This window comes from Ceratotherium simum, chromosome 30 (assembly GCF_057802395.1).
Source record: "Ceratotherium simum simum isolate JZ-2026a chromosome 30, ASM5780239v1, whole genome shotgun sequence".
NCBI classification, from domain to species: Eukaryota; Metazoa; Chordata; class Mammalia; order Perissodactyla; family Rhinocerotidae; genus Ceratotherium; species Ceratotherium simum.
In genome coordinates this window covers 20,360,807-20,385,192 of record NC_141929.1, presented here as the reverse complement: position 1 = coordinate 20,385,192, position 24,386 = coordinate 20,360,807, and the positions used below count along the sequence as shown (strand labels likewise).

The following is a 24,386-nucleotide window of genomic DNA, read 5'->3' as shown; positions in this document are numbered from 1 at the left end:
GCCTGGAACAGCCGCTTCGCATTAATCCTCATCGCCCCATCCCAGTGTCCACAGGTAAGTGACCCATGATCTTTCCGAGGAGGTAGGCCTCCTCCACCCTGTTCCTCGTTCTGCGCGTACACCAGGGCCTGGCTCACCTAAAGAGCGGGAAGAGCTCCTTCTGAAGTCGTCTCTCAGGCTCTTCTGAGACCAGGCTTCTCCAGCTCCTGTGAGGGACCGGGCGCCGGTTAAACGCGTGGTCCGTTTAAACGCGCCGGTTAAACAGGCGCTTCACCAGCAGCAAGTGGGCCCCAAAATCAGCCCATCTAACACGCCCTCCCCTCAGGGGCTGCCGCCCTCGATCTCAGAAGTGACCGCAGCGGCTCCCACACCTTCCCTACAGCAGAATCACCTGGGGAGGCCTAGGTATTCTCAAGCACCGACGGAAACCGCCAGGCTCCAGACCCCTGACTAAACGGTACGTGACAATCCCTTTCCCCACCGGCTGCTGCGGGGACTGAGCGGGGTCTGCTGCCTCCTCAGGAAGGCCCCTTCCCTCAACCCATCGCCTCACGTGGGCCGGTTAAGGAGGGAACAGCGGGGCGACCCGGGGCTGCCTGCGGCTGCAGCCTGCCTTCCGCGGGAGGCGACTGAACGGTTCCGGGGCGGGGCTGGGGCAGGACCCGAAAGCGCAAGGAGCGGAGGCCGTGGCCTTTACCCTCAAGTTGTAGCAAACCGGACTCCCCCGCTTTCTCCCCAGCCGAGGGCCTACCACAACGCCAGACCCATTTTCCCGCGCAGAGGGCCAGAGGCACTTCCGTAGGGCGGGACTTCCGGCTGCCCGGCCCCGCCCCCACAGTCTCTTGGTCGGCAGCTGTTCCAGGACGTTCCCGAGGGCGGGGGGTGGGTAGCAAGGATGTGGATGCGGCGTCTTTAAACAGTGGAAAGTCACTACTTGAAGGGGAAATCCTCTAATCTCACCACCCCCGGGATTGAGGGCTTCCTTTACTCAGAGGGGCGTTCGCCTTAAGGAGGTAGGAGAGCCGGCTCGGGCTTTGGCGCCGGCGCCGTGGCGGCGGGGCACACGTGGGCAGCACATGCACAGGCCTGGTGGGGAAGGGAGGGCATCCGAGGCCGAACTCGCACCCAACCTTCCTTCTGCATTGTATCCTGTCCTTGTTTTCCGATAAAAACTGTATATCTGAAATATACATCTTTTAAAATTCTATTAGTTTTAACAAATAGTGATGGTCCTAAGATGTCTATAGCAAAAATCTGCACATAGCTTAAATTCATGATTTAAGACTTATGTAAGAAAAATATTTTAAGCTATTTCTAATGAAACATAAGAGATTTCTAAGATAAGTAACTCTGAAATAGCAAGCCAGAAATAATAAACTCAATTAGAAATGGATAGCTTTTATTCTCTGAGAAAATGACTGCTTCCTTTCCCCTCCCCTCCAAATAAAAAGACTACATTGCTACAAATGAGAATAATGTTTATTAAGGAAACAATTTAACAGTTCTCCCTTAGCAGAATTTTACAGACTAGAGCATAACCTGAAGGCAATTACAGTTTCAATCATTAACACACTACATAGAGTGCTTATTCTACAACTGGAAAGTTGCTGAAGTTTGTGACATGCCACTATAAATGTAAGTATTATTAAAAATTACAAATTGTTTGGTGATTATTTTGATAACCTCTTGAGCAGCAGCTCCTGCAAGGAAAAAGGAGAAAAGCAAATCTTTGAAAAAGGTAAATTTCAAGAGTTACAAAAAAATATTCAATTTTGTAAAGAAAACCTTTCCTTTCCAAAAGCCAAGGTGTTTAAAAGTAATCCAAAACAGACATAGCTTACTGAGTCATATCAAATCAACAACAATTTTTTACACCTATGTTATTAAAGGAAATAAAAGTTTTGTTCTATACATTCACACCTTGGAATATTATGCCACAGTTTAAAAGAATGAAGTATTTTTAATTATAGTAGTTTAGAAAGATTGGCAAGATATATTAAGTAAAAGAAGTCAAAATAGTAGTATGGTTGATTGCACTTTTTTAAAGAATACATACAGGCAGAAAAGATTCTCAAAGGACACTCTTCTGTTGCATTTGAATTTTACCTTGTGCCTGTTTTATTTTTATAATAAAAAGAGAGTAAATATTTGTTCTAAATACATTTGTAATTTGGAAAGAATCTATATTAAATACTAACAGACTACTGTAACTACTCAAAACAGAACAAAGAATAGAAAAAACAAAAACTACCAGAAAAAGAATTCTTCCTCTTTTATAATCTGAAGCTTCATCTTTCACATTCATTGATTCAATAAAATTTGAGACTCTACTATGTACCAGATACTGTTCTAGGCGTTGGGATATAGAAGGGATCAAAAGACAAAAATCCTTGCCTCATGGGCAAGGAGAGAGATAAATAAGTAAAATGTATAGTATGTCAAATGACTCTAAGTGCTAAGGAGAAAAAGCAAGGAAGAGTGGGATACCAGTGCAAGAGGAGGGACTCAGTTTTAAATGGGGGAGTCAGAAATGGCCTCACAGGGAAGGTAACATTTAAACAAAGGCCTCAAAGAAGTGAGGGCATATAATGGCATGGTGCCACCTAATATAACATCCTGCTTCACTGACCTCCCTAGTTAAAATAACTAAGAAAACAAAAATTCCTAACTGTACTATATAACAACAGATGCCAGTCTTCTCATCTATGGAACTCACCCCCTAGGAAGGCAGCAATGGTGTGTGGCTCAGCAGCTCCGTATCGGCAACTACAGGAAAAGATGGAGATGTAAACTTAGATTAGCTTATGACAGGACAGGTATTATCTCTTATATGCCCTAAAAAATACTCACAATTCGTGGACATAATCATCTTTCACCATTACAGATAATCCATATTCCTGAAGGAAGCCAGTGAGACAAGACTTCAACTTTCCTATATCTTCTTCAACTTGATAGTTAGATACCCCTAAAAATAATATGTAAATTAGTTTTCATTAAAATAAATGTAGAATTCAAAATTAATGGCTACCTCCTTTATTTAATCCAGTTTCAGGTGTTCTAGTCAAAACAGTTAAGGTGTGAAACTGAAGTAAGAACAAAAATAATGGCAAGTATGAGACCAATATTTGCAAATATCACAAATCTGTAACAAAGAAACCATCTAAAACCTATTAAAAATTTGAATTTGATAAGTCTGCTTTGTTCACTGCTCCATACCCAATATCTAGAAAAGGATCTGGCACACAGTTGGTACTCAATAATTATTTGATAAAAGAATTGAATGAATGAGAAAGTAACATCCTATTTATTCCTTTTATAGAAGTTGTGGTATTTATTATCTATTTTGGGGAGATTAAATGACACTGAGGACATAAAGCTATAATAATAGGTGACATTTGTCTAAGCACCATATATATATATAAATTGATTTAATCCTCAGAACAACCCTATGAAGTCATTACTATTATTATCCCCATTTTACACATGAGAAAACTGAGGCACAGACAGAGTAAGTTATTTTCTTGAGTTATTAGCTCATATATAGCAAAACTGAGACATGAGCCCCAGCAGTACTTAATGATTAAACTATAATGTCTCCAAAAGTAAGCTATTATTATTATTACCACTGGAAGGAAAAATATAATTGCCATAACATTCAGGTATTATAAAAATATAATTGCCATAAAATCAGGTATTATCAATTTTTTTAACCCCTCTGGTTTAAAAACTATCATCACTACTCTTCCTCATAATAGTACTACCTACTCGTTATTGAATACTTAACAAGGTGCTAGGCAGTGTGTTGTGATTTTCATACATCACATACTTCACCCTTACAATCTAATAGAGTAGATACTATTATCACCATTCCATAAATGCGAGAACTGAGGCTTGGAGGGAAATAGTGATGCACCCAAGGTCAAGAGATAGTAAGTGGTAGAGCTTGGATTTGAACCTAGGTTTAACTCCAAAGCCTGTGCTCTATGTGGTAGCTAGTCTCCCAAGATGGCTCCCCAATAAACACCCCTTCATGCCCTTGTGTAGTCCCCTCCCACTCTTAATCTAAGCCAGCCCTGTGAAACCGATAGAACATAAGTGATGCTGTGTGACTTCCAAGGCTAAGTCACAAAAAGCCTTGTACCTTCCACCTGGATTATTTTGGAATGTTAACTCTGGGGAAGCCAGCCACCACATAAGAAGTCTACCCTAGGACTGCCAAGCTAAAAGGAAGCCCCAGCTAGCCATGTGGCGAGAGATGCCTGACCAGCCCCTAGCAGTTCCAGCTATCCTGACTCAAGTGCGAGACACATGAATGAATGTGTAACTCAATCAAGCCTTCAGAATGACTCCAGCCCCAGGCATCATGCAACTCCATGAGATCCCCTCTCCCTCTGAGAACTGCCTAATTGAGCCAAACAAATCCTCAAAATCACGAGAGAGAATAATTTATTGTTTTAAACTACTAAGTTTTGGGATGGTTTGTTATACAATAGATAACCAAAAATACATTCTAATCAAATAATACAAATAATGCAATAAATATTTGGTGTTTATTCCTTTTCTTTCTTCTGGTAAGCTTGCTCATTAAGACTACAACTCGGAGGGCATACTACATCAGTTAGGACAACAGGTTGTTGTTGTTGTTGTTTTTTTGCTGAGGAAGATTCACCCTGAGCTAACACCTGTTGCCAGGCGTCCTCTTTTTGTATGTGAGCCACTGCCACAGCATGGCCACTGACAGATGAGTGGTGTAGGTCCATGCCCAGGAACTGAACCAGGGCCACCAAAGTGGAGTGCATCAAACTTAACTGCTAGGCCACTGGGGCTGGGCCAAGGGCAACAGGTTTTATGATACACCTAGACTGTGCTGCTATGGAATAATCCTGCACAATTAAAATTAGCATCTTAATAAAGATATTCTGGGCAACTGAAGATCTTTGATATTATGCCAATGCCCCAAATACCACATTTACAGGTAACAAAAAATAGATACTAAGCAAAGAAATCCCTACATCTTCAGAGTTAATGAGTTCAGAAGTCACTGGCCTACTTCTTGTGGCTTTCCTATTCCACTGAATTAAACTCACTGTGAGTCTTAGAAGTAAACTATGGAAACTGACAGAAAAAAAGTTTTCTTCTATATGCATTCCACCAACATTCTCGTTATAGTTTAGAATCAAATACTATTTGCAAATAGTTATATTTAAAAAAACAAATGGTAGTTCCTCACTGAAATGAACTAGATGTATACTGTTTACAATGTAAAATTCAAGTATCACTATTGCAAACACCCCGAGAACACTTTAAGGTTTAATTCAATTTAAGTGTTCATTCAAGATTTTATTATAGTTGATAATTTGATTTCTATTCTTACCTGGATATCTACCATGTTGTTTATGAAATCTATCAACAGCCCGTAACATTAAGTATAATACTATCTCATTATCTGGATTGTCCATGCTGGAAACTGAAAGGAAAACAAATTTCAGTATAATATGGGTAATTTACAACATAAAAACAATTCAAGACTGAATTTACTATATACTAAAGTTTTAGGACAGAAGGCAATTTTATCACAAAATTTAAATATTTTGTGACAATAAAATAGAAAATGATAAATAATAGTAAAATAAAGGGAGATACATTAAGATGAAACCCAGTGGTCTTACAGACTGTTAGCTATAGTCACATAATCTCTACTGAAGTAGTAACATGCTGACTTTAGCTCTTCTACATATCATGTAACTTACTCAGTGACCTAAATATGGGTTTATGTATATATTAAATTTTATTATTTGCAATATGACTACTTAGATAGGTTTATAGAATAAAATTTAAAGTATAAATATTTCTATTATCACCACACACTCAATACTATTATACAAAAAAATTTATATCATTAAAATTAATAAACTAGCATCAAAAGGTTATTATACTTACTAATTTCATCCTTGTTGACTGTATCCAAGCCATATTCTTCAGCTAAGGATCGACATCTTACTACTCGAAGAAATGCAGAATTGCTGCCTGAACACAGGAAAGACATTATATAAGTAAATGGTCAAGACACATGAATATTCCAAATCACAGGTCACTTTAAGAACAGGAAATTGTGTGTACACTCTTCACAGACATGGAAATGTAAAGAAATATCTTCTATTTGGCTCTAATTGTTAGCAGAGAAAGCACTAGAACATAAGTCATCTAATATTCATGCCCTTGGCATTACAACCAGTTCAGCAATGAGTAAGTTCGTGATGGCATCTCTCTGAGCCTCAGATCATCCCTATTTATAAAATGGAGACAATATTGTTTACCTTTGAGTTGTTCTGTGGATCCAGTGTGCGACTGTGTAAAGTGCACACCTAGCACAATGCCTGATAGGGCTCAATGAATAGTAGTTTTTATCATTATTATGGATAAGCAGTCCTAAAGGAGAGTGTTCTATATACTGTGCTCTTGGTATATGTAAGGCTTTTTTTTTTTTAATTTTGTATTATGGAAATTTTTTAACATACCCAAAGTAGAAAAAAGAATAATAAACCCTCAAGTACCCAACATCCAGCTTTTAATCTGGTATCATATGATCTCGTAGAACAAACACTAATGCAGAAACAAGGTGCAAGATTAGTAGTGGAACAACACATTAAAACTAAGCCTAAACAAACATTGTGGAGGAGTCATGAAAGGTAGAACTTGCATAAATATATTTTAAGGCTTGGAAGCATGCAAAATAGACTTTTGCAGAAACTAGGGGCAGTAGCTATAGGGAAAAATCTTCAAACAGCATGAAAAACAGATTGTGTTATTCTTAAACTAACTGTTAAATAAGAAAATGCTTTGGGCCTCCTGAGGAGTTATCGAGAAGACCCCAGGAGCCTAGCCGCTTCAAAACTAGATGTCAAATTCTTAATTCCATTATGGTCATTTAACACAGATCAAAATGAGTATTTAAACCAATACTGTCAATGTACATGTGACTCCAGACTTCACACCCAAAGCCTTCAGATAAAACTTTCCCAAATTATTTAAAATTAATAAACCGAAAATTATTCTATATTAATGACAACATTCAATTAATTGAGCTTCATGTCTTTTTAGCATTGCCATAGATAGAAATGCTCTACCTCTGACCCAGTCTTAAAATAGCCTCTCCATTTATTATATTATGAGAAAAAAAAAACTTTACCCAATAATTATCTACATCTATATCATTGAGACCATGGAAAATTTAAAATTTCAACCATTTAAAATTGCCACAGGAACATTTCCTGTGGCACATTTTTATCAAACAAAATAAGAAAATTAATTCAAGGGGACTTACAGAGTAATTTTAATTCTTTCTCTGAAATGGACTCTGGTGCCTGTAAAGAGAGAAATGCAAGTTTTGCTCCAGTATAAAAGAGAAGATGAACAGAGGGTGCAGCACAAAGTCAATCACTGTGAGATGGGGAGGCTTTCTTCAAGTGCTAGGAGAGCACTGTGCAACACCTTGTTTCCTTATGACAGGCTTTCTCATTAGGCAGGCAAGTGAGAGATCCCTCTAAGGAAGCTCACAGCCAGTGCCACCTTTTCTGGCTGGAGTTATGTAGTCAGGCCTATAGGGAGCTGTACTGTCCAACAAAGGCACAGTGTGCCCCACAGCTTACCTGGCCTATAGACTGCAGCAATTTGGCAACATGATTACCCACAGCAGCAGCATCTTTCTTTGCTTTTTCACGGTAACTGGAAAAGAAAAACAAAAAGCTACTATTAACAAACTTTAAAATTAGCAAAATTTAAATATCACCATGAAGCAAACAAGAAATTTCTTTCCTTTTCATGAAAAAATACTGGTCTGGCAACATACAAAATGTGAAAATGTCATGGAAATGCTACCAGCAGCACCCGTTAGTGGTTGGGGATCATCCCAGTGTTGGTGATGGACTCTTGGAATCCACCAATGCCTGGGCTCCCTCTATAATTAACAGCACCCAAGTTAAAAACTGCACTCTAGAGGGATCCATGATCTATGCTTCTCTGACAGAGGACCTGACAAAATATATTACTGAAGAATATGATTTCTCTCCTTGAAGTCAAGTCCAAGGAAAGTTAAATACTTCAAAACTGTCCATCTAAAAATTCATGTAAAACTTTAAGTCTATTTACATTTTCACCCTCTAAAGATGATCAGTGTTAAGCTAACTACCACCACTGTGAGGTCACACTTCTTTCTATCCTCAGTTGACTTTTTCCAAGTTTTAAGCAGTTGAACTTTTAGGCTAGGACAACAAAGATTTGTTAGACAGTGACTGAGATGAAGAGTATAATCTGTCTAGGGAACACAGATCTTCTCTGTGTGACATTATTTGGCCCTTGAGGAAAGCAAGCCAGCGGCCCTGGATTCATCAGCACCATGCCCGAACTCCACAAGGGTAATATCCACTGAGACCAATCCTTATGACAATCTATCTGGGTTCAGGCTAGTGATACCTGGATAGCAGGTGTCTGTGTATAGTCATGAACTCTTTAAATTATGAAACATTAATGATAAAAAATTCATTCAAAGACTTGCAAGTTTTAAGTTACAGATAAAAGACAGAACAGGGCCACAGTTAAGAGTATGGAGCTGGATTTCATGAGTTCAAATCCTGGTTCTGCCATTTACCAGCTGTCTTCATCTGTAAAATTGGGACAATAATAGTATCTCTTTGATAGGGTTGTTGTAAATATTAAATTAGTTAATACACAGAACAGTTCATAGCAGAGTTAAGTGCTCAAATGTTAGGTTTTATCATGAAATAGGTAAGAAAAAATCTGCCCCCTAGGGGGTATATGGGAGCTCTCTGTACTTTCTGCTCAATTTTGCTGTGACCTAAAACTAGTATTCTAAAAAATAAAATCTATTACAAAAAATCTGCCCCTTAAGTTCTTTAGCTCATTTTTAAAGCAATGAGAGTATAACAGACTTTCCAACAGATTTCTGATGGACTGGTAAAATACGTTCATCTCTAATATAAACAGATTAATTTTTCTGTTACATAGTTTGAAAACAGAGACTTACACATTTTGCAGTTTTACATATTTGCCCGAATCTGCGATCATATCAGGAATTGTGCCTCGAACGGGTAAATTTCCTTGACCCTCTTTGGCCACAAATTCTTTTAAAGCACGAGCTAAAATCCAAAATGATGGAGTCTAAAAGAATAAGAAAAAAAATTAATATTAAGTGCCGTCTGAATTTGATCTTAAGGTTTAAGGAACACTATTTTACTTTTTGTTGTTGTTGTTACCTGTTTGGTGATATTTATGCAGCGATCATCATTAAATATAGCTTCAATACTGCCTGGGATCTAACAAAGGAACATAAACATTTACTTACATGAAGAATTTGCCCACCTGTATTTTCACTGCTATTTCTTCAAACAAGTTCTTTGAATTCTCAAATTGTAATCAAATACAAACTTCTGATTTGCTTAGACTTTTATTTAGATATCAGTACCAGATGGAGATTTGATGGGAAAGAGAGAATGTAAGAAAGTCCCCTCCTGCCCACTGGTATTAGCATTAAAGACTGACCTGTTCTCTTACATCAGAAATGGAGTAAAGAAGGGGTCAAAGTAAATTTTTTAAGATAGTTACTTTTGAAGATATAGCAACGATTACAGACATCACTATCACGCTAGATTTGCAGTCCTTCATGTTTTTCCATCTCGTCAAAAATTAAAACCCTTACATCCTATTTAGTGATGATGGAAGAGACAACCACTCTGACAAAAACTAGATAGTTAAATTAAGGACTTTAAATGCTAGCAAGAACATCATACATTAACAAAAACCTTAGAAACTGTAGGCTTTGATTCTACTGCTGTGTGGAAAAAAGAAATTTCTTACTGGTAACCTCTTAACTGGTCTCTCTCCTTCCACTCCCAGCCCCCTACAGTCTATTCTCCCCACAAGAGCTAGAATGATTATTTAGAAATATAAATCAGGTCACTCCACTCTCCTGCTCAAAACGCTTCAATGGCCTGCAAGGCCATTATGATCCGGCCCTTTCTGCCTCTCCAAACTCTAATCCCTCCCACCACTTTCCCCCTTGTTCACTTCAGTCCAATCATACTGGCTTTCTTTTTTTTTTTTTTTTTCGTGAGGAGATCAGCCCTGTGCTAACATCTGCCAATCCTCCTCTTTTTGCCGAGGAAGACTGGCCCTGGGCTAACATCCGTGCCCTTCTTCCTCCACTTTATATGGGACGCCGCCACAGCATGGCCTGCCAAGCAGTGCATCGATGCGCACCTGGGATCCAAACCAGCGAACCCCAGGCAGCCGCAGCAGAGCGCGCACACTTAACTGCTTGCGCCACTGGGCCAGCCCCATACTGGCTTTCTTATTGATCTTTGAACAAATGCTAAGCTTCAACCACTTCTGGGCCTTTGCACATGTGCTTCCGCAGCCTGAAAAGAGCTTCTACCAGATCCCTGCATGTCACTTCACTCAGGCTTCTGCTTAAACTCTTTGAGAGTCTCCCCGGCCCCCTCCCGATCCCAGAGCTCCTCCTCCCCATCATGCTCTACCATTTTGTTTACAGCACCTGGTGCATTTATCTATTTGCTTAGTTCACTGTCCTCCAGCCATGAGAACTTTGTTTTTTTTTTAATTGAGGTAAACTGGAAATTCAGTGAAATGCACAAATCTCAAATGTACAATTTGATACGTTTGATAACTACACACCTACTTTTAACCATCACCCCAATTAAGATAGAAAATCTTCATCACCCCAGAAAACTGATTCACACAGCACACACCTTTGTGTGTGTGTGAGGAAGACTAGCCCTGAGCTAACATCTGATGCCAATGCTCCTCTTTTTGCTGAGGAAGATTGGCCCTGGGCTAACATCCGTGCCCATCTTCCTCTACTTTGTATGGGACGCTGCCACAGCATGGCCTAACAAGCAATGCATCTGTCCACGCCCAGGATCCGAACCCACGACCCCCGGGCCGCCGAAGTGGAGTGCGCGAACTTAACCACTACGCCACCAGGCCGGCCCACAAAGCACACTTTTAATCACCCAGCAGCACTACCCCATTGTCTCCAAAGTTTATAATAACAGCTTAAGTGCTTTCCTAACTTGAAAGGCAGCATTTTTTGCTGTTTTAAATTATAAGAAAACTCTAACTTAAACTACCAGCTGTGTTATTCTAAAGTTTCCCAAAAATCTCACTGGCCAGACTTCAACAACAAAATAAAACAAAGGGCATCTACACTGAGCTATCCTCCAAATAATTTTTAAGGTATAAAATGTCATTAAGAACATCTTCCACGGGCCGGCCCTGTGGCTTGGTGGTTAAGTGCGCGCGCTGCGATGCTGGTGGCCCGGGTTCGGATCCCGGGTGCGCATCGAGGCACCACTTCTCCGTCCATCATGAGGCCGAGTCCCACATACAGCAACTGGAAGGATGTGCAGCTATGACATACAACTATCTGCTGGGGCTTTGGGGGGAAAAATAAAAATAAATAAAATCTTTAAAAAAAAAAAAAAAAAAAAAAAGAACATCTTCCATTCTATCCAAATAATTACTGTCGAAAGCAAATGCAAGGTACGATTTAACTTTTCAGGCACCACTATTTTGGACTAGAAAATATCACCTTTATTATATAATTCCTACCTCCAAACTGTTACTATTCAGAAATCATGTACTTCAAATAATTTATATAAATCATTGTATCACTATTATATGCTGAAGCACTGACATCCATTTTAACAAGGACAATACAGAATCTTATTAACACAAGATTCGATCTGTATTATAGATATTAATTTCTAACCAACTATTCAATTTAGAAAATATTAACTTAAATTTAAAATCAACTATTTCACATATGAGGACCTCAGAAAACACCCTTCTTATATGAATCCCTCAGCAACACTTTCAATACCTGAGTTGTATTTAGTGCTGTGTTCACATTTTTAATAGCTTCTTCAAAATTCTCTTCATCTTCTGGAGCCCCATTTTCATTCTTTAGAATTCCTATTAAAAAAGAAATTGGTTAGCAAACAATAGCCCTTTTCTTCTCACTCCTTCTCTCCCCTCAACATTATGGATATACCCTTGTCAGATTCTGAAGGGATGACTGGATATTGAAACTTATGAAGAAATATGGCTTATCATTAGTCATTCTTTTTTTTTTTTTTTATAATTTTATTTATTTTTTCCCCCAAAGCCCCAGCAGATAGCTGTAGGTCATAGCTGCACATCTTTCTAGTTGCTGTATGTGGGATGCGGCCTCAGCATGGCTGGAGAAGCGGTGCGGCGGTGCGCGCCCGGGATCGAACCCGGGCCGCCAGCAGCGCAGCACGCGCACTTAACCGCTAAGCCATGGGGCTGGCCCTCATTAGTCATTCTTAAAACTATACAAGCAGTGGCTCCTAAACCTCCTCTGAGGAAAAATAAAAGCTCATGATGGCATCATCTGACAAAGGTGTTGATAGAAATCCAACAAACATTAGCTTCAAGCAATTTGCTTTTCAAACTTTATATAACATTTAGTCACATCCCATAATATTACCTTGTCTAATCAAATCTCTGAAGTCTTCTTTTTCTTTATACGTTTTAGGTATTCGTCCATTTGTCTAAATTGGTTAAAAATTTTAAAAATCTAGTTATAAAAAATCAAAACATGGAAATTGAGAGTCCAAAGTTTCCCCATTCTCCCATCTACATAAGATTTCATCAGCAAACATACCTCGGTAAAATCAGAGGTTGACTTGATAGAAAACAGAAACTGTGGGCCATTTCTCTACATTGATTCCCCATTGCTGGTTTCAGAATAATATTTATTCAAATTTCATTTTGTTAATAAAAATATTAGTATCAAAAGAAGAACTGCTAAATTTAAACTGAAAAGCACCCACCTGCCCTATAACTACATAAGGAAAAAAATTAATCTACCACTCCCCTCCAATGAAATTCTGTATAATAAATTGAAAATACAGTCCCATATGGAATTTCTTCTTTTAAAAAAGGACGTACTTCACTATACCACTGTGCTAAATATTTAGCTACGATCACAATCCATGGAGTGTGGCTATGGTCCTAAAAATGAGAGAAAAATGAAAGAAAATGTTGATATTAGTTAACATTAATTAGTTAACATTTATTCTTCACTACACCATCTCATTTTCAACAAATTCAACAATATTTATGATCATCTCCCCATATATGTGGAATAATGAATGGAGGGAAAAGAAATGGGTTAATAAAAACTGCCTTACAAATTCTTTTAGAGGCAGAGTCCAATTTAATCCTAATATGGCAGGTATGTACTATGATTGTCCCCATTTCACCATCAAGAAAACAGTCTCAGAGACTGCCACCCAAAAATAAAGTTCAAATCTCTTGATTTCAGATGCCAACCCGAGAGACTAAGGAAAGAGGATCTTCTCTGTGTTTTCTGATGAACCAAATACCTGCATTTCAATTAATATGTACCTAGGAAAAAATAAATATACTCCGTAAATTATATAGTCTGTCATAAATATCATTCTTACTATAATGAAATATGCAGTTGCCTTGGTAATTCTCAAACACTAAAAAGAAGTTTTAAGAGAAATCAATTTCAACAAACACCCATCCCAAATTCAAACTATTTTAAAAAGCCCATCTATTTGTTTAGGAAAGGGCCATGAAGAGGGCTTCTGGAACATGTCAATGTCCAATTTCTTGACCTGGGTACTGATTACACAAATATGTTCAGTTAATGAACTTTTTGTCAATAAAAAATTTTCTTGAATTTTGGGAGAAAACAGATTTATTTAAAACAAATTAGGTACAATGTTATTATAATCTGGATGACAGGAATATGGAGGTTTATAGTCTTTTCTCACTTTGGTGTAATTCAAAAACCTTAGGTTAAAAAAATGCTTTAAGGGCTGGCCCAGTGGCATAGTGGTTAAGTTCACACGCTCCACTTCAGTGGCCCAGGGTTCACAGGTTTGGATCCCGGGGTGCGGATCTACACACCACTTATTAAGCCATGCTATGGCAGGCATCCCATATAAACCAGAGAAAGATGGGCACAGATGTTAGCCCAGGACCAATCTTCCTCAGCAAAAAGAGGAGGACTGGCAACAGATGTTAGCTCAGGGCTAATCTTCCTCACCAAAAAAAATAAAATAAAAAAATACTGATGCCCATGTTCCACCCTAAGGAGATGAATTCGAATCTCTGGAGGTGGCCCAGGCATCAGAAAAAAAAAAAATGCTTTAAGTCTGTCTATAAATGGAAGGTCACACACTACAAACCTTTTTTTCCATATGCTCCAAATCATAAGACTGAAAATGTTCTCTCAGCTCAGGAAATGGCTTATCCAGTCGTAGATCCTCTAATGCATTATCTGGATGAGATTCTATTACTGTGAAACAAATAATCCCAAAAGATAAACTTACTTCTTTATCGATATTGCTAACAATATACTACATTATAGGAACCTGGGAAATCTATAATTTTTTTTTATTTTTTTATTTTTTTTTGCTGAGGAAGATTCACCCTGAGCTAACATTTGTTGACAATCTTCCTCTTTTTGCTTGAGGAAGATGTGCCCTGTGCTAACATCCATGCCAATCTTCCTCTATCTTGTATGTGGGTCACCACCACAGCATGGCCACCGCTGAGTGGTGTAGGTCTGCACCCAGGAACCAAACCCAGGCCGCCAAAGCAGAGCACACCAAACTTAACCACTAGGCCATGGGGCCAGCCCCAGGAAATCTATAATTTTTAAATGAGCATAGGGCCTACAGGTTTTTTTCTTTTTTTTTTTTAACAGTTTATTTATTTATTTATTTTTGTGAGGAAGATAAGCCCTGAGCTAACATCCATGCTAATCCTCCTCTTTTTGCTGAGGAAGACCTACTCTGAGCTAACATCTATTGCCAATCCTCCTCATTTTTTTTCCCCAAAGCCCCAGTAAATAGTTGTATGTCATAGTTGCACGTCTTTCTAGTTGCTGTATGTGGGACGTGGCCTCAGCATGGCCAGAGAAGCGGTGCGTCGGTGCGCGCCTGGGGTTCCGAACCCAGCCGCCAGTAGCGGAGCGCACGCACTTAACCGCTAAGCCACGGGGCCGGCCCCTACAGGTTTTTTTCACTGTTTTGTTCATTACTGAGGTAAATTTACATATACATTTACATTTTATTAAATGCACAAATCATAAGTGGACTATAGTTTTAATAAAAGTAAAACCAAGATTCCCTTAAAGTAGAATTTTCTTATTATAACTGGAAAAGATCAAAATGGATCAAATGTGTGTTCAGATAGCACCTAACAACCTACCCTTCCTCCTCCTGTGGTCTTAAACAGACAGTATCACCATCTACCTAGACCTCTTCCCTAGAAACCTGATGGTCATCCTTGACTTCTTGCTTTCTTGGCCCAACATTAGTCACTCCTGTCACTTTGTACACAGCTCTCTACATAGAGAAGTACAGGAAAGCGTGTAATTTCAGTGAGTGTTTAGAGGTAGGCTCAGTTTTGTCAATTGCTAGCTGTGTGACCTCTGGCAAATAACTTAATCTCTCCTTAATCTCTCCGTGCCTCAGCATCCTCATCTGTAAAAAGCAGATCAAACAGTATCTACTTTATAAGGATTTTGGAAAGATTAAATGAAAGAATCCACATAACGGCAGACACACAGCTAGCAATATGTTAACCTTCATTATTGTCTACCCCCCTTCCCTATCCTCATAACCTCTGCCCTCAGTCAGGGGCGCGCTCTTGCTTGCTCACTCTCACCTAGACCACTGGAAATCTCCTAATAGCAACCCATTCCTCCAATCTTTGCCCCTTCAAATCCATTCATTCTCCACCCAGCTTCAGAGTGACCCATTTAAAATAAAATTTTTACCGGGTCACTCTCCCACTTACAACTCTTAAATGGCCCAGCACCACCTGCCAGAAGCTTATCCTCACAAGTCACTCCCTAACTGCCCAAACAGATACTGCTCCTCAGTGATGCCACCAATGCCAGTGGCTATCAGTGCACTAGCAGAGTACCTGGCTCAGAGCGATGAATGAGGACTGAATGAAATTTTTATGATGATTTAAGATTAAAATTTTTTAGTGAAGGGCTAATATAAGCCTTGAGCTGATGCAAGGCTGCCTATGAATGACTTTGGTCTCCTATAACACTGATTCCTTGGAATAGTAGGTGAATGCCATGCTTGCTGTGTGGAATTGTACCTGAATGGGGGAGCCTAAGGCCTATATGAGAATGGAATGAAAGACTGGTGAGGGAAAAAGTGGAGTGCCCTCTGTGTCAGTGTGACCTACAATAACTTGGCTCTCACCCGAGGCAGCCCATACACGCGCTATGTGGGTTAGGAGGCAAAAAAAAGCTAGATACTTGCATAGCTGCTGGGCCTCCTAATAGTCGATGAAGTTATACCAATTGTATCTCCTGCTTTGTATCCTTCAATAATGCTAACTAGAGGAAATATTAGATTAAAGCCTATTGATTCTGATTGCCACTTTGAACCTATAACTGGACTTGCTGCTACAAATTTACTTTGTAATTTAGAAAGTCGATTTTAAATTATCAAATTTCTAAAATTATAGCTAAAGCAACCAACAGCAAGCCCATATGTGCAACAATTTTACCTGGATGTTCTTTTATAATGATCCTCATATAACCAACTAGTCCATATGTCCTACAGACCAAAAGAGGGATTTGGGAATTCCACAGGACATCTGCTAAACGTAGTAATGTACTGTAAAGGAAAGCACAATAAATAAGAACATAAGCAAATGAATATATGCCAAACATGAAAAGCCTTAAAATAAAGCAACTTTCTTACTAAGTAATAAATACAAAGATACATCTATTGTATTTACATAAGCAGGTCAAGGACACACTAAAAAGCAAGCACTTCCACAAGGTTGCAGTCTCAAAGACTAGAGGACTATGAAAGCCTTTTGGACTTTTGGACTAGAGGGCTATGAAAGCCTCGTCTTCCATATCAGGGAGAATGTTACTGAAAGACACTTCCAAAACAATTCCATAATAAAGAGGAAAATATTTATAAAACCCTTGTACACACACCCCTAAGCATTCCCTATAATTAATTTTAACTAGTTTTTTCACTAAAAAATAACCAATATTCAATTTAACCATTCTAAATATATCAAAAAAAGTTTCACATCTCAATATTTTTCTCTTCCCTATGTTTCTGATGCTAGAGATTTATAAGTGCTTCCAATTAAAGGTTTCTATGGAGTTAAGAATTTTAAAAACCATAGACTCTGCAAACAAAATTACACAAATCTAATAAGAGATCAAAATAACATGTTAACATAAAAATTTACCTTTCAGGAAGCTGAGTTGCAACCACAACGGTAAACCTACAGAAAAATGAAGGATCATTGTCTAGAAGATTTTCTGGACTCTAAATAGGGCAGAGGAAAAAAATCCAACAATTTCACAATCATATTAAACATGGCAGAAACAGTTAAGCTATTTTAGAACAAATGAGGCAACATGCTAGACTCCAGTGTTAAAGTAATTCGACTATCAACTAAACATAAATGATACAAAGTTCAAAATTCTAAATTCCTAGGGCTTTGAATGATTAAAAAATGATATTTCTACATAGAAATAATAACATATACACATACCTCTTCCACAAAACTTCCAGAGACATCATTATTTAATTCTTGTAAGAATTCCATGGCAGCTTGAGCTCGGTTCTTTTTAAAAACAAAGCATTTGACTTGAATTAGAAAAAAATTTGGTTAAAATATAACCTTTCAATTTATAGGTCAGGCAAACATCATGTAAAACTATCCGAATTTCATGCACAGGTATAACGACTCTGCTTTTCATAGTATTCAGACTGAGACTCAACCAGAATATCACTTAAAACAGAGCTAAACCGTCATTATTCAGAGTTCTTAAATGACTACATTATTTGCACCATACTTTTCTGATTAAGCAAATTACCAGAAAACCCTGGGTAGCAGGCGGGGACATCCTGGCTCAAGCTCAGATTTACTCTAACCTCCCACATTTACAGTCCGATACAAGAGAGGTCAATCATTAAAGATACAGTCATTTCCACTCAGAATATTGTACTAAGTTGACTAATATGGCTTTGTAAGATTTTTAATATGAAATACAAAAATAAAGGATATTCTGGCTAACTGTTAGTTAAAAATTTGGTTAACCAGAATCCTCTGAACAGTAACATCAGCCAAGATTTAGCTTTAATACAGGATACAGTGTAAAAACACAGACAGTACTTCTAAGTTAAACTACCAAGCATACAAAGCTTTACAAGATCAGAAAAAAAATTAGCTAATTTAACTTTTTTCTCAGAGAAAGAATAAGCTCTTTCAAAGTCAAAGCCTTTCAAGCAATCAAAACATAATGGTATCATTAGATGCTCAAGCACAACTATATTGATTCTATAACAAATTGATCGCTTACCTTGCCGATACTGCTTCTTTGAAGGAAAAAACTAAAACAGAATAAAAAAAAACTTAAGGGCTTCTTTGACTATAAAGGAAAGGTTATTTGTAATATGAGGTGTATTTCATTCACAGTAGAAAACAAACTATATATATATATATATATTTTTTTAAAGATTTTATTTATTCAGTTTTTTCCCCCCAAAGCCCCAGTAGATAGTTGTACGTCATAGGTTCACATCCCTCTAGTTGCTGTACGTGGGACTCGGCCTCGCGTTGGACGGAGAAGTGGTGCCTCGGGGCGCTCCCGGGATCCGAACCCGGGCCGCCAGCATCAGAGCGCGTGCACTTAACCGCTAAGCCACGGGGCCGGCCCACAAACTATATTTTGATTACAGATTGTAACAGCCTTCCTGGAGGAAGAAAACTGGACGAAACTTGTAATCAAAGATAGGCTAATAAATCAATGTTTCCCAAAGTGTGTACCACAGAATATGAATTTCATGAGATGCTCTGAGAGAAAAGGGCTCCCTGGCTTAAAAAAGTTTGGGAAACACCATATGTTATATTTCCCTCTTGAAATTCCCAACATACATAATACCCATGATACTAAAGTCTTATATTAAAAAATGTTGGGGGGGGTGGGCCAAATGGGTGAAGGGAGTCAAAAGGTACAAACTTCCAGCTATAAAATAAATAAGTCATGGGATGTAATGTACAGCATGGCGACTATAATTAATAACACTGTATTGCATATTTGAAAGTTGCTGAGAGAGTACATCTTAAAAGTTCTCACCACAAGAAAAAAAAAAATTCTGCAACTACGTACGGTGACGGATTTTTTTGTTTTGGTGTGTGTGTGTGTGTGTGTATAAAATCAGCGCTGAGCTAACATCCAATGCCAATCCTCCTCTTTTTGCTGAGGAAGACTGGCCCTGGGCTAACATCCGTGCCCATCTTCCTCTACTTTATATGGGACGCTGCCACAGCATGGCTTGACAAGCGGTGCATCAGTGCGTGCCCGGGATCCAAACCTGCGAACCCTCGGGCCGCCGAAGCAGAGCACGGGAACTTAACCGCTACGCCACCGGGTAGGCCCCTATGGCGACAGATGTTAACTAGACTTATTGTGATCATTTCCCTATACAAAAATCGAACCATTATGTTGTACACCTGAAACTAATATAATGTTGTATGTCAATTATATCTCAATAAAAATAAATAAAACGTAACACCTTAAAAAAATGTTTAACTTCATTTGACACATTTCCCAAACTCATTTGACCATGGAATCCATTTGCCCATTGAGCAGCTAGTAACATTCCCTAGAAGCAGTGTTCCACAGACCACACTTGGGAAATGCTATATTGAACTGTTTGCTTCTGCAGATAACTATAACAGATTTATTCAGGCTTCTTCCCATGCATGCCCCCATCAGGTCTCAAGACCCACATCTAAGGTTGCTGATCAGAGTGAGTGTGCTATTTTGTAGCACAAGCGCAGTGGCTCCATAAGGAAAAAAAAACCTTATTCTTATCACAGCCTGCTCTAACCAATCAAGTAAGCAAAGATAATAGGACTTTTTCTTTATAGATACCAATAAAAGGGCTGTGTCATGGATACACTACCACCCAAAGATATCAAAGCTCCATATGAACCAAATTCTGATTTTCCTTGTATTTACGCATTGTTGTTGTATACTGACAAACATAAAGAGAGATCTCAGACTCCAAGTCCCTGAAAAGGCAAGCCTGAAATCCAAATTTGGGAATGCTCTGAAAGTCTAAATATGATCATCTTTAAAGAATGATATACAGGCCATCTTTAAAATAGCATGTTTATAACGACAGTAGAGTGTAGAGAGAGATACCTGGACTAAGCTTAGAAGACATCACAAATAAAAGGTGGTTTTTATTATTCTTACAATCCAAAAATATTATTATTGTTAATTATATACTAACATGTAGGAATCAACGCAAGGATTTAGGAAGTGTCCAGACTTCACAAATAAAGGAATAATGACTACTCCTTTGCATTAATAACAACAATAAAGACAGTAATGATGGGTACCTTTTATTAATGCCCTATTTGCCGATGATGAGCTAGCATTTTACCTATACTAACTCACTTCATCCTCACCATAATCCTAAACATGGGGATTATATCCACTTGAGAGTCAAGGCACTCTGACTGAGAAAGTAAAGCTAGGATTTAGGCCTCTCTCCCGTGACGGTGCACTGTGTTCCCTAACATGCATACATTTGAAAAGAATAAAACATACTTATTTCCAGCATCTTCCCCGCTGACCTGATTTCCATCAATAATTGTAAATGAACCAATACCTGGGAGATAAAACAGAGTCAGTAAAGAATACATATTTCTAGTTGAAAACCTTAAAGAAGAAAATTGAGAACACAACCCCAAAACTACATTACCTGGTAGTACCAAGTTTTTAAGAATTTCAGTTCCTGTGGCTGTTGCATTTATTAGGCAAACATGAGAGGATTCTAAAGCCTCTTGCCCATGATCACCCCACAACCTACAAAACAAGACACAAATCCAACATTTTAAAAACTTTCATGAAAATACAACTTTCTTATTTGAATGGTGATCTTTATCTTTAAAGTATTCTTGCATAGAATAACTGACGTGATAACCCTGGCAAACGTGAGGCAGGAAAAGCAGAAGGTGTTATGGAGATTACATAACTGAGTAATCTAAGACTCAGACAGGTTGATGCCTTGCATGGTTAAAGGGGGGTCAAATCAGAACTAGAAACTTGGTCTTGTAGCTCCTTGTCCATTACTCTTTACTTTTGTGTGTGTGTGTGTGTGTGAGAAAGACTGGCCCTGAGCTAACATCTGTTGCCAATCTTCCTCTTTTTGCTGAGGAAGATTGGCCCTGAGCTAACATCTGTGCCCATCCTCCTCTATTTTGTGTGTGGGACACTGCCACAGCATGGCTTGATGAGCAGTGAGTCGCTCCACACCCGGGATTCGAACCTGCGAACCCCAGGCCACCGAAGCGGAGCGTGCAAACTTAACCACTATACCACCAGGCCAGCCCCACCATTACTCGTTTCAACTGTCATTACTCTTATGAAAGCCAGATAACTTACAGAACAAAAAGTCTTTAGATATATTTATTAACATTAAACAAGTGCCTTGGATTTAAAACCTATTCTGTTCTCTATTTGATTTCTCCTTAAGTTACATGGATCCAGTGTATTTAAGATTGTAACATAGGATTTATCACTGTGACATCTGCAACAGTAAGCAAGAGCTTTACCAAGAAAACTGAATTATTATCTGAAAAGCCTCACATGGACTTTTACAGGAGCGCTTTAAACTATAATACCAGATGAACATTCCAATAGCATGATTAATAAATGCATACATTAACAAACAAAAAGATGTAATAAAGATTAGAAATATACGTTATAACCTGATTCACGCTGGCATATTATTAACAGGGCAAGGCACATGATCACACATGTATCACGGCATCTGGGCCAACCTGGTTACCTTCACCCACAAAGTCTATTAACGAAATTATCTTTTCCTGTCAGTAAAGCGGGGAGCCCAAATCATAAGAAAAATGCCAAAGCCTGGAGGACTGATAGACTTAATGTGCCTTCTCTGTCACCTGATCTAAAGCAGATTCAGTCTTCTTGTGTAGCCAGAATGTCCTCCAGAGCACATCACAACTTAAGTGCCTCATTTGGTTTTTCATTTGCTGAACACCCATCTCTCCGTCCCACTCTAAGCTCCATAAGGGCCCAGACCACTCCCTATATCCACCACTGGAGCCGCAATGCTTGGCACAATGCCTTGCCCAGGGTAAGTGATCACTGAACAGCTGTCAAATTAATGGAAGAATAGCTAGAAGAACCAGACGGACTGGAAACGTGTTTTTTCTAACGGAAGGAGGGCACAGAGAAGACACCTGACATATTTGGTTGATGGATGCTTGGGTAGTTGGAGGGCGAGCCTAAGAGAATACTGGTGCATCTCTAGGTAACATATTTCAAGAAAAGGGCCCAAACAAGAAATCAATCCTCTCTACTCTCTTGCTGGCCTAATGAAGGAAAGCAGGGCCCTGCTGACTGTTTGCTGGCTGCACAACTTTACTTCTAAACTGCTTCCCTCTGACACTTCAAAAGCAATAACCAGTTCTCACTATGAAAGGTAAAGTTTGGTCCTTAAAACGGACTGGACTCAGCAAAAACTCTCTTTTGTTACAGTTACTTAGTAACCTAAAATATCTTCTCAGCTCTATCATGTATTGTTATATCTGCATTCAAAACACAAGGAACTCCTAAGAATTTACAAGAGAACCCAAGTTGGTTATAAGGGCTCTGCCATCTTGCTTCTTTCCCCAGAAGCTTGAGAGCAGAGTGATGTGACTGAGTACCAACACTGAAAAGGCCAGAAGGGCCTGAGTTATAGCCTGGCTCAAAAACAGAGACTCTGAGCAAGTTATCTAACTTCTCCAAGACTCAGATTCCCCATCTATAAAACAGAGAACGTCTGGCTTCAAGTCTGCTCTCAGAATTGAGTGCCTAAAGCCCCTAATACCGCACTAGGCTGTAGGTGCAAACGGGAGTTTCAGTCTCTAAGGACATACTGTAACTTCCCCTGGGGGGGGCGGGGGGGTGTCACAAGCATTTTTGTTACTACCACTGCCTTAACACATAGAAGCTGCTCAATAAATAAGGAATGGGGAGTGTAAGGAGAAAAAGCAAGGGAGAAGCAGCAGCCAAGAACCTGCCTGATGGCTTAGACCTGCAGCGTCCATTAAGGTGGCCATTAGCCACATGTCCCTACTGAGCACTAGAAATGAAGCTAGTCTGAACTGAGATGTGCTGTAAGTGTAAAATGCCGGATTTCGAAGACAGTATGAAAAAAAGCAAAATATCTCTAATAACTTTTTATACTGATTAGTTGAAATGGTAATATTTTGGATATATTGGGTTAAACAGTCTGTATTATTAAGAGTAATATCACCTGTTTCTTTTTCTGTTCAATGTGGCTACCAGAAAATGTATAACAACATATGTGGTTCACATGAGACAAGCATTATATTTCCATTGCTGGCTTAGAACCATACCAAACGCTCTCGGCGGCCGGGACGGGTAGTCCCGATGCCCCCATTCTGCAAAACCAGCAGGCTGAGCGCAGCGAGGCGGGGCCGGCAGCCGCCCTGGTGACCCGGCGGACGCTGCGACCGCGCGCTGCAACAGCACACCGCGTGGCGGTGGGCGCGCCCTTCGGGGGAGGGGAGTCCCGGCCCTCGAGGAGCAGCCCCGAGCCCAGGCCGGAGCCCCGAGCCCCGCACAGCCCGGCCCGGCCCAGCGGGAGGCCTGAAGGAGGCCCGCCCGCCCCGCCCGCTCACTTAGGCCCGGCCCGGACGCAGACGAGCCCGCCGGCGCGCCCGCCCCGTGTGTTGAGCCCCGGCTCACCTCAGCTGCCGGTCGTACTTCTGCTCCTTGAGCAGCTTCCCCGCCTGCGCCATGGCCGCGCCCGCCGCGCGAATAACAGCCGAACCCCGCCGAGCACCGCCAACACCTCCACGAGCGCGCACGCGCACTGCGCCCCCCTCCGCCGCTGCCTCCTGCGCGCCGCCGGCAGGGGGCGCCGCCACTGCACTGCGCACGCGTCGCCGGTCTTCCCGGGTGTACACGGCCACGGTTGGGATCCGAACTGGTGGTCCAGTCTTCCCTGATAGACCAGCCTCGCTAGTCGCCAGTCGGTGATTTTGTACGTGCAATAATTGTGGGGGACTCGGGCTTTGGAATCAGGCAGATTTGGATTTTAACCACTTACTGGTTGTGAGATCTGCTCTTTACCTGTCAAATCCTCAGTTTGTTCACCTGTGCAATGGGGCTAAACGTGTCTCCGTCACAGGGTTCTATTAGCCTTAAATGAGATTTTAAATACACAGAGCCA

At 39.8% G+C, this 24,386-nt stretch overlaps 2 protein-coding genes across 2 annotated transcripts in view; both read right to left on the bottom strand.

Moving 5' to 3' along the window:
• Nucleotides 1-866, bottom strand: part of TERB1 (telomere repeat binding bouquet formation protein 1) — a 53,676-nt gene extending 52,810 nt beyond the window's left edge. Inside the window, exon 1 of the mRNA XM_004431687.3 lies at nt 138-866. The gene's annotated coding sequence lies outside the window, so the exon portion shown is untranslated. The remainder of the gene's footprint in view (nt 1-137) is intronic.
• Nucleotides 867-1,461: 595 nt separating this feature from the next.
• NAE1 (NEDD8 activating enzyme E1 subunit 1) lies at nt 1,462-24,006 on the bottom strand. The gene is made up of 20 exons (XM_004431688.3): nt 23,900-24,006; nt 20,874-20,977; nt 20,720-20,780; nt 18,458-18,488; nt 17,647-17,718; nt 17,338-17,417; nt 16,633-16,742; nt 14,283-14,392; nt 13,012-13,074; nt 12,548-12,611; nt 11,918-12,009; nt 9,273-9,332; nt 9,044-9,177; nt 7,650-7,725; nt 7,325-7,364; nt 5,941-6,027; nt 5,375-5,467; nt 2,851-2,965; nt 2,717-2,766; nt 1,462-1,700 (listed from the first exon to the last, which is right to left on the bottom strand). The coding sequence occupies exons 1-20, from the start codon at nt 23,950-23,952 to the stop codon at nt 1,591-1,593; spliced, it is 1,605 nt and encodes a 534-aa protein (XP_004431745.2). The 5' UTR covers nt 23,953-24,006; the 3' UTR covers nt 1,462-1,590.
• Between the last annotated feature and the right edge of the window lie 380 nt (nt 24,007-24,386).

What these genes read in the sequence shown, in the direction of transcription:
- NAE1 (XM_004431688.3), bottom strand. Translation starts at nt 23,952, where the DNA reads ATGGCGCAGGCGGGGAAGCTGCTCAAGGAGCAGAAGTACGACCGGCAG. An exon ending in GAAAGAATTAAAATTACTCT is followed by an intron (nt 6,028 to 7,324) that starts GTAAGTCCCCTT and finishes TCCTGTGTTCAG; the next exon opens with GCAGCAATTCTGCATTTCTT. An exon ending in GATGATTATGTCCACGAATT is followed by an intron (nt 2,767 to 2,850) that starts GTGAGTATTTTT and finishes CTTTTCCTGTAG; the next exon opens with TTGCCGATACGGAGCTGCTG.